Here is an 11,343-nt window from a genome sequence, read left to right as displayed (position 1 = left end):
AATGAATGACTGCCATTGATTATTGATCTTTGAATTATATGATGAATTTCTTCTCCTTCTATGCAGCCACTTTTAACAGTTAGCAATTTTCAGGTAAACTTGAACTTAAGTACTTAACCCATCTAAATTGGGTATGTTGCATTCGGATTAGAACCCTTTTGTCTAGGTTCGGTCCTGGCATGACCATCGATTGAAAGTTGTATGGGAACTGATTGCATGTCTTTTTCGATAATTTGATGAGATTTATGAAGGATGGTTGATATTAAACTTTCGGGCAGTATTGTGGAAGGTTTGAAGCGCCTAAATGTTATTATGCCCATTTGTGATTTTTTTTGGAAAATGACTTGTCAATTAATTTAAACTAAGAAAGCAAAGTATATGAGTTTTGAATTAGAACAAAAGTAAATAAATCATTTTAACAAATCGTCCAAAATTATTAGGAGTTGTGGGAATTCTCCTCCACATAACGCTTAACATCCTTTCTTGCCCTTGAAAAAATCCTTACATTTCTTTCTGTCAATATCTGAAACATGATAATACCAAAAATAGCCTTGATGATGTTAGCAAAGAACGACTCACTTTTGGCCTTTCCAATCACCAATTCTTTGATATGAATCTACTCATCGGGAAATTCTTCAATCTCATGGAAGTGGCAAATTTTTTCAAATGATACTTAAGGGTATTCTCCGAAAACATGTGGAATTGTCTCTTCACCAATCAAGCAACGAACACAACTGGAACTTGGAATAGACATATACTTGCTAACTTGATTTCTGAGTCTTTTCCAAAAAGCAAGTCAAAGAACAATTTCATGTCAGGATCTTAGAAGACCAAACCAAATGAGCCCAATCCAACTTGTCCCCTAACACGTAAACTTTTCCAAGCCCATCTTAAATTAAACTTACCATTAATCTCAACTTTCCACGAATGTGAGTCATCATGTTCATGGAAATTAATTCGATTAACCTCCTCAAGAAGCCTAACACCTTCTGGAATTAGCATCAGAAGTCTATTCCACTCTCCATCCTTTATATCCCGCACCTTAGCAATTTGGCAATCTCTTCTGATACGAAGCCTTTCAAACTCAGCTTAAAAATGGGGTAACCTTCAATCCAGGGATCATGTCAAAATAGAGTTCCCTTTCCATTACCAAAACAAATTTGAATCATCTTTCCGACACTTTATTTCAATCTAAGAACCTTTTTGAGGGACTTGCAAGTCCATGTATTAGTCTCAGATTTCATAAATCTTTAATGTATTGTATGTACTCAACCAGCCCAAAGTGAGTCTACCTTCTCAAGCACTGGGAAATGTCTGAAAATAAGAGCTTTATTCAATTTAACACAATTTTTAATGCATAGCCTTCCTTTGGAAATTCTTTCATGATTTTTTTTTTTTTTGGTATAACCATTTTTGTGCCCAATTTCATCCCCACATATGACAGTCTTTTGGTAGTTCATCCTAAAACCGAATTTTTAACTTTCTTAATAAGTGAACGACAATGTGACACTTGTAACGGGAAATTTGACGAAATGACCCTGGAGATAGGGTTATTTAACCTAGTGGTCACTTGATAAATTTCTTTGCTCTCGTGGTCACTTTTAATTTTTTGAACGAAATTACCCTGGATTAAAGTTTTATATAAATATTCAATTTTTTTCATTTCATTCATTTCCTTTCTCTCTCTTCTTTCTCTGCTTTTGTTCGACGACGGCGGTGAAGGCTATGACGGCTATGGCTACAGCAATGTCGGAAAACATCAAAGATAAAAAACCCTAACACCCTAATCCTGAATCGATGTTCATCATACTGTTCTTATTTTTATTATCTTCATTTCAAACGATTTATGTTGTTTTTAATCAAACCCTAAATAAATTTAATATGTCCTTATTGTTCATATTGGTTCATATTTTTGTTCACCTTATTGTTCATATTTGTCGATGATGATATTTGCAGATCATATGAGTTCTGTTTCAGGAAAGATTCACTTCGCGTTTTGTTAAGTACTTCGCGTTACGCGAAGCGGCACGATCGGCACGCGAAGGCACGTCGTGTTACGCGAAGCGGAACAAAGTTGTACTTAGATTTGTGTAAAATACCAAATTCGATTCCTATTTTATTCAGCTGAATGAAGAATGATTTTATTTGTTTTGTTTGATTAAATAATCTGTCATATGCTCATATTTAGGCCTATTTGTCTGTCTTGCGTTATCAGTTAAGTTTCTAACTATGGTTGAGACTTTTGGTAATGTTTACTTTGTATTTAAGGGCTTTAATTTGAATAGGTTTAGGGTTATACTGAATATTATGAAAAAACATTGTATCCTCAACTCTATCAATCTTTTATCTACTATGTTTCGTCTCAGTCTATAGTCTATAGGTGTAAATTTCAATCGATTTGAGATTAATTTCAAATAAACTCATTTAAAAATCTATAACTTATAGTAATTAAGATTATTTGAAAACAACAAGGCCTTATAAATTGCTCAAAAAATAATTGTCACAAAGAACTAAATTTAAGATAATCCAACAATTGGATAATCATCCACTAAAACTAGTGAAAAAGATACAATAGATTTATTATTAATCACCTTAAACAGTTGTCTTTTTAGACAATCTTACAACATCAAAAGATGTAAAGAACATTAAACAACGAAAATAGCCAACAAAATCCGAGTTAGAAGGTAAAACAAAACGCTCAAGGGATGGCCCTTCGCTGCAAGGGATGACCCTTCGCGTGACCATTGTGTCGCTTCACGTGACGCGATGTGCCTTCGCGTGGCGCGATGCCGCTTCACGTGCCGCTTCGCGTGCCGCTTCGCGTGCTGACCGTGCCATTTCGCGTGCCAATAGTGCCACTTTGCGTAACGCGATGTGCTTTCGCAAAACGCGAAGTACTTAGCGAAACACGAAGTACTTAGCGAAACACGAAGTACTTAACGAAACGCGAAATGAATCTTCCCTGAAACGGAACCCATATAATCTGCAAATATTATCATCGATAAATATGAACCAATATGAACAATAAGAACAGATTAAATTGATTTAGGGTTAGGATTTGATTAAGAACAACATAAATCGTTTGAAATAAAGATAATAGAAATAAGAACAGTATGATGAACATCGATTCAGGGTTAGGGTGTTAGAGTTTTCTTATCTTTGATGTTTTTCGGCGTCGCCCTAGCCGTAGCCGCCGTCGCCGTAGCCTTCACCGCCGCCGTCGAACAAGAGTAGAGAGAGAGAAGAGAGAGAAAGGAAATGAATGAAATGAAAAAATTTGAGTATTTATATAAAACCCTAATCCACTTCGCGAAACGTGAAAAGAGTAATTTCGTCCCAAAAAATAAAAGTGACAACGAGAGCAAAATTTTTTTTCAAGTGACCACCAGGTCAAATAACCCTATCTTCAGGGTCATTTCATCAAATTTCCCCCTACAACTGTTTAGACGAGAGAGGGATTTCAAGATATTGGGAGAAAGCCTTTTTGATACTCATAATGCTAAAAATTAGACGTTATTATAATTTGTTTAATAAGTGTTTTAATTAACATTAATTTTGATTGTTTAAAAGTCATGAAAGTTTAAAAGTTTAAGAGTTTTTTTCCTAGTATAAATAGAATAACTGTATTTATAGAAAAGAATATGAACTGAAATAAAAATCTCTTCCCTTTTTTAATCTTATTATCTTGAGTTTGTGAAAGAATACGTCGATTGTCCACTAACGTTTCCAGCAAAGTGGTATGCGAGTAATGATGTCTATGATAATTGTTCTATCCGAGTAAAGACGTTACTCGGTTCCCAAGGTGCATGGGAAATCGTAATCGTTGGGATTGTCGAACCTGATGAGGATGCGACGTTAAGCGTTCAAAAAAAAAAATCAAGGATCAGCATGCCATTTCTATCATCCACCAGTGTATAGATGATGCTGTTTTTAAGAAAGTAGTAAATGCCTCAACGTCGAAGGAGGCATGAGAAATTCTAAAAAATTCTCACAAAGGAGTTGTTAAGGTAAATATGGTGCGTCTTCAGATTTTGGGAGGAGAGTTTAAAACTCTCCATTAGGAAGCATCATAGTCTATTTCAGACTATTTCACGCGGATCTTATCTATCGTCAACCAGATGAAGCGAAATGGAGAAAGTATAGAAGACGTTCGAGTAATCAAGAAAATTTTAAGTTCTATACATCAAAGATTTGACTATGTAGTGGTTGCAATAAAAGAGAACATAGATTTGGAGATACTCTCAATCGACGAATTAAATGGATCATTACGGGTGCACGAGGAACAGCTGAACAAATAAAAGAAGGAGCTTTTGGAGAAAGCCCTTCAAGTATCATTCGTTTGACGAAAATGAGAGCGTAGTTCATCGAGGCCGCGATCGAGGTTGAGGTTATCTTCGTGGTGACGGCCGAGGACATGTCAAAAATCCAGACATCGAGAGAGCAAATGATGAAAAACCTCAAGAAAATCCGAGAGGTTGAGGAAGAGGACGCGAACGATGACAAAGAAGTGAAGAATATGAGAAGGGATACGAAAAGTCACGTGTTAAGTGCTACAATTATCACAAATTGGGTCATTATGCTCGTAATTATTAGTATGCCGAAGATGCGAAAGTAAAGTCAATCTGATAGAAGAGAAAGAAATGAAGGAGTCGATGTTGCTGTTGGCGCTAAATCAAGAAGTTATTGGAGGAGAAAATCAATGGTATATTGACAACGGTGCGAGTAACCACATGTGTGGCGACAAGTCGAAATTTGTTGAGATTGAGTAAAAGGCCACCGGAAATATCACGTTCGGAGATGCTTCGAAAATCCAAATTGAAAGTAAATGTACAATTTTGATTCGGTTAAAGGACGGTACACACAAGTTTATTTCCGATGTGTATTATGCCCCCAAATTAAAGAGTAATATTTTGAGTTTGGGGCAACTCATGGAAATAGACTACCAGATATTAATGAAGGATCATAAAGCGTTAACCTAATTGTGAAGGTGACAATGTCGAAGAATATGATGTTCTCTTCCTATTCAAACCGAAGGGCCAAATTGCTTGCAAGTGTCTGTGACTGATCCAACGTGGTGTTGACACATGAGGATGAGACGTCTCAATTTCGTGGCCTAAAAATGATGTCCGAAAAGAAAATGGTGAAGGGGATCATTTGATCAATCATCCAGATTAACTTTATGAAGCATTTCTTCTAAGAAAACATGCAAGAGAAAGCTTTCCGAATGAAGCACATCAAGAGCAATGAAGTCACTTGAATTAATTCATGTCGTTGTCTGTGGACCGATCAAACCATCGTCTTATGGTAAAAGTAATTATTTCTTACTTTTCATCGACAATTTTAGCTAGAAGACTTGAGTTTATTTCTTGAAAAAAAAATCTAAGAGTTTTGATACTTTTAAAATTTCAAAACGTTGATGGAGAAAGAGTATGACTATATGATTTAGGCGTTAAGAACCGATAGAGGTGAAGAATTTACTTATAATATTTTAACTCTTTTTGTGAAGAAAATGACATTAGGTATTTTCTCACAACATTGGATAAAATGGATACAACATTTATTCTAATTTTTTAAAATCCCTTTGATTCTCTTTAAAATTAATTTGGAATAAAATAAGTATAACATTTATTTCAAATTATTTTATTTATTTTTTTTGCCATTACTTTTTAATTAATTAGAATTTAATTATTACATTAATTAATCTAATTAATTATTATGGTTTAACTTTGATTTTAATTATTTTTATTTATTTAAAATAATTATTTTGAAATTTATAATTTGATTAGAATTTAAGATAAATAAATCTTGCTAAACTGCTAATAACTACCGGCTACAACCCCTGGAGATATATTTCTGATTTTTTCTGATTTTTTAATAGCTAGTCAGCAAGGTTTAATATATTGTTTCTGGTTTTTGCATTGATATTGAGCTTGAAGTTTCACATATTTGAAAGTCTCATGTCAAATTAGACATTGCAGTTGTAGATGTTGTATAATTTGTATCTTGCATTGTTTCAATTTTTCATTTTTCTCATATATAAATCCTGTCTCACCTCAAGAATATATTAAAATACATAGATTATAGATTATATATTATGAAGAAATATATAAATTACTAAGATTGATTTCCTTTAATTAAATTTATGTTTTTGATTCGTAGAATATGAATTATGATGTTTGAATGTGTTGAATTGTCCTTTTGAAATAAAATGATGATGTCGAAGTTGATTTTTTATTTTGATATATTTTTTATTTTTATAATATAAGTACTCTGTCAATTTTTATAAAAGAGGTTAATGTCACAAATAAAATGAGTAACTATGCTTACAAATACATAGAAAAAAAATGAAACTAAGATCATTAAAGTATTGCAAAGACGAAAAAGAAACTATCAATATTGATTGTTATTCCAAGTTTCACGCGATTTCTCTAATATAATTTGTATGAACAATGCATCATGTGATTCTATTAACTATGCATGGAGATATTAAGATTAAATGTCTAGATTTAATCCAAGAACATCTAATATTACCACAATAATATTTAGTATAATCTAATTATTTTTTAAAATAGATGTTTAGCTGAAAACTGGAATTAAACCATGAAAACATCCTTACAACTCCCAATTATCCCTTAAAAAATAATTATATTTAAATAGTTTAATCATAAACACTTATCAAAAATATTTAGGCTTTCTTCGGTGGATTTTTTAAATAACTCAAACTCTCGTTCATTAAGTCATTTAAATCATTAACTAAAATACTAAAATATCATATATTTTAATTTATTATTTTTTATTTTATTTATATATATTAATACAATTTAATTTTTTTTTACCAAAAATAATCATTACTTCTTTAAAATTATCGAACATCATTATTTCTATTTTTCTATTTTTTTTTCTATTTTTTTAAATAACCCAATTCAGAAAAGGCCTTGGATTTTCAACTTTTTCAAAATAATCTTAACAATGACAAATGTTAAGATTATTGCGTCTGAAGGAAGCAATGGTCAAATATTAAAGCCTAAAAACTTTAAACATTTTATTGAAAAAAATAGGCACTGTCTCTGTTTTCTCTGCATTAAGCTTGTTAATCCTATTTGGGTATTACTTTGCTTATTTTGGAAATGGTTTTAATCCATAATATCAAATTCAGAAACCCATTTTTCTGAAACAACTTTACTCTTTCTGTCTCTATTCTCCAATAATAAAAACAATGACCTAATAAGCAAGCCATGATCCAGCATGAATAACCGTCATCTTCAAGAACACTTCGTTTTCATCAGAATCTTCGACATTGTTATTAACTAAGAACTCACATATGCATCGATCATCTTTGTTGAGGTTATTATACCTCATAAATTTCTTCCAACCATCAATGATCCTCTACCATATGCATATACATATCCTCTTCTCTCTTTCCTTAAAATTACAAATCCCCCCTGTTTTACACTCCAAAACCCAACTTCTTTTTCAACAGAGGAGAGCAAAAAATGGAATTTCTAAGAGCATTGGATCGCAATCCGAACAGGTATCCTAGTATGTTCAAGGTCTGCATTGGTTCAATGAGTGCTAATTCTTTGATAAGTATCAAGTTTTCTCTCTTATGACACAAAATGAATGATTTTTACCTCTTCTTATCTGGGATTTCTTTAAAATTTCTTATATATACAGCAAATTCCCCCAACTTTTATTGCACAAATGAGCAATTTTGTACCAAAACAAACCATCTTGAAAAATCCCAAAGAAAAATGTTGGACAGTGAATGTAAAACAAGTGGGAGAAGACATGTTTTTTATGGATGCATGACCCAAATTTGTTTCAGACAACAAGATTTAAGATGACCATTTTCTTATTTTTGTCTACAATAATAGGGAAAAAACTTTCGGCTTTGCCCATTTCAATCATTCATCATGTCAAATTCTTGAACCTGAAGAGAAAATGATAAAGAAAGAGAGTTCTTCTTATTCTTCTACCGATCAGGAGGAGATTTTCATAGATGGGCTGATTAACCGTCCTGAAAATCCTTTCTTCGTGACCAAGAACCAAAATACACTATTAATATCACAAACTAAATCTCCTGTGTTTTTATTTTTCTGAGAAGTGTTTTGATATATAATTATTAATTCTTTTAATGCAGCATCTTCCTAATGATGTGATGAAAGCTCACAACATTAAACTTCCATCGAGAGTGATGATGACTGATGTAGAAGGAATAACAATCTATGCTAAGGTGTTGATCAGTTGGACTGATGGGAGGAAGAGGATCATTGATGGATGGAAGAAATTTGTGAGGTATAATAACCTCAACGAAGATGATCGGTGCATATGTGAGTTCTTGGTTAATAACAATGTCGAAGATTCTGATGAAAGCGAAGTGTTCTTGAAGATGACGGTTATTCGTGCTGGATCATGGCTTGCTTAAATAGGTCATTGTTTTTATTATTGTGTTGTTTAAGACATATTATCTATGTGTTTTTGGATTTTTATTACTCTCTTAACTTTTGTATCTGTTATGTTGGATTAATGTTTGTTGAATTAACATGAAGCTAAGGTATTAGGTCTTGACATGGTTATGCTTCATGACTGCCATTGATTACTAATCTTTGAATTATATGATGATTTTTTCCTCCTTGTATGCAGCCACTTTTAAGTGTTAACAAATTTCAGGTAAAAATTCAACTTAACCCATCTAAATTGTGTTTGTTGCATTCGGGTTAGAGCCCGAATAACCGCCCTTTTGCCTACTCGTGGCATAACCATCTATGAAAGTTTTATGGGAACTTGCATGTTTTTTTTAGATAATTTGATGAGATTTATGAAGGATGGTTGAGATTAAACTTTTGGGCATTATTGTGGAAGGTATAAAGGGTCTAAATGTTATTATGCCCATTTGCATGGAATAGATTTGATCTAACTGAGTATTTCACATTTGCAAATAAGTACAACACATGAACATATTCATAATTAAGACTTGGAAACAATTTAAAATAAACACATAATTTGTGTTTGGTGGAATTTGTGTTGGGCTTAATTTAGGTTGGGACTGTGATAGGTTACCCAAATCACAATATAAAATAACTTTCATTGAAAAAATCCATCCTTTATATCTCCCCAATGTCTTTCCTTCAGTTCCTCTCTCATCCTCCTTGGTCCTCTTCAGCATAAGACATTCCTTAGTTTTTTTTTTTTTTTAACTCATTATTAAATATATATATTTAAATTATTTAAATTTTGATATATATTTTTAAATTATTATTTTTATAAATTTAAATTTTTTAATAAATATTTATATAACAAATATTCATTTTACTTCTTCTTAAATCATTCTTCTTAAATAATTGACAAATACTAATAAATTTAAAACATTTTAATCATAATAATACAATAATTTATAAAATAAATACAATTATAAAATATATATTTTTTAAATTATAAACAATTTTGTTGATCATCATTGTTACTTCTTGAATGACATTTGTTTGTTACACCTTTCACAAATTATTATGGTTTTAGGTGAGTTATTGAAATATATTAAAATATAAATAATTCAATTTATTAAAAAATTAATTTAAATATATATATCAAAATATAAAAAATTAAATTTATAAAATTAATAATTTAAATATATATATATATATATATATCAAAATATAAATAATCAAATTTATAAAAATATTAATTTAAATATTTTAATAAAAATAATATATATATATAATAATAATAATGCGTTTCAATTTTTTAAATGTAAATAAAATAAATAAAAATAATAAAAAATAAATTTGAATAATAAACTAAGTTAATTGAAGAAGTTAATAGCAAGTGCAGTAATTTTGACTCTTTATCTGATCTTTCTATCTTTCTAATTCACAAATAAAATATTAAAATTTTATATAGTAATTTTGAAATAAAATAAATGTTAAGAGAGTCAAATGAGATTAAGTAAAAAACATGTTGATTTAGTAAAATATATATTCAAAAACTTATTAAATATGTCAAAAATATATTAAATGAGACTAAATAAGTCAAATATTATGGTTTTAGGTGAGTTATTGAAATATATTAAAATATAAATAATTAAATTTATTAAAAAATTAATTTAAATATATATATCAAAATATAAATAATTAAATTTATAAAATTAATAATTTAAATATATATATATATATATATATATCAAAATATAAATAATCAAATTTATAAAAATATTAATTTAAATATTTTAATAAAAATAATATATAATAATAATAATAATAATAATAATAATAATAATAATAATGCGTTTCAATTTTTTAAATGTAAATAAAATAAATAAAAATAATAAAAAATAAATTTGAATAATAAACTAAGTTAGTTGAAGAAGTTAATAGCAAGTGCAGGTAATTTTGACTCTTTATCTGATCTTTCTCTCTTTCTAATTCACAAATAAAAGATTAAAATTTTATATAGTAATTTTGAAATAAAATAAATGTTAAGAGAGTCAAATGAGATTTAGTAAAAAACATATTGATTTAGTAAAATATATATTCAAAAACTTATTAAATATGTCAAAAACATATTAAATGAGACTAAATAAGTCAAATATTATGGTTTTAGGTGAGTTATTGAAATATATTAAAATATAAATAATTAAATTTATTAAAAAATTAATTTAAATATATATATCAAAATATAAATAATTAAATTTATAAAATTAATAATTTAAATATATATATATATATATATCAAAATATAAATAATCAAATTTATAAAAATATTAATTTAAATATTTTAATAAAAATAATATATATATATAATAATAATAATAATAATAATGCGTTTCAATTTTTTAAATGTAAATAAAATAAATAAAAATAATAAAAAATAAATTTGAATAATAAACTAAGTTAGTTGAAGAAGTTAATAGCAAGTGCAGGTAATTTTGACTCTTTATCTGATCTTTCTCTCTTTCTAATTCACAAATAAAAGATTAAAATTTTATATAGTAATTTTGAAATAAAATAAATGTTAAGAGAGTCAAATGAGATTAAGTAAAAAACATGTTGATTTAGTAAAATATATATTCAAAAACTTATTAAATATGTCAAAAACATATTAAATGAGACTAAATAAGTCAAATATTTATTAAGCGGGCTAAAAATACGTTAAACGTATTAAACAACTCAAAAACGTGTTAAATATGATAAAATAAGTGAAATATATGTTAAACGGGTTAAAACATGTTAAATGAGTTAAAAATGTGTTAAATTGGTCGGGTATAACGAATCAAATACTTGTTAACGGATTAAAAATGTGTTAATCAAGACAAAATATGTTAAATGAGTCAAAAACGTATTAAACGAG

At 29.0% G+C, this 11,343-nt stretch overlaps 1 protein-coding gene across 1 annotated transcript; it reads left to right on the top strand.

Moving 5' to 3' along the window:
- Positions 1–7,261: 7,261 nt before the first annotated feature.
- On the top strand, positions 7,262–8,527 carry LOC124918801. Its single transcript, XM_047458848.1, has 3 exons — positions 7,262–7,344; positions 7,481–7,550; positions 8,141–8,527. The coding sequence occupies exons 1-3, from the start codon at positions 7,322–7,324 to the stop codon at positions 8,423–8,425; spliced, it is 378 nt and encodes a 125-aa protein (XP_047314804.1). The 5' UTR covers positions 7,262–7,321; the 3' UTR covers positions 8,426–8,527.
- Positions 8,528–11,343: the final 2,816 nt, after the last annotated feature.

This window comes from Impatiens glandulifera, chromosome 1 (genome assembly GCF_907164915.1).
Source record: "Impatiens glandulifera chromosome 1, dImpGla2.1, whole genome shotgun sequence".
NCBI classification, from domain to species: domain Eukaryota; kingdom Viridiplantae; phylum Streptophyta; class Magnoliopsida; order Ericales; family Balsaminaceae; genus Impatiens; species Impatiens glandulifera.
This window is presented reverse-complemented; position numbering and strand designations above follow the sequence as displayed.

Coding starts and splice junctions, on each gene's coding strand:
- LOC124918801 (XM_047458848.1), top strand. CDS start 7,322: ATGCATCGATCATCTTTGTTGAG. Junction 7,345..7,480: donor CATCGATCATCTTTGTTGAG/GTTATTATACCT, acceptor CTTTTTCAACAG/AGGAGAGCAAAAAATGGAAT. Junction 7,551..8,140: donor GGTATCCTAGTATGTTCAAG/GTCTGCATTGGT, acceptor CTTTTAATGCAG/CATCTTCCTAATGATGTGAT.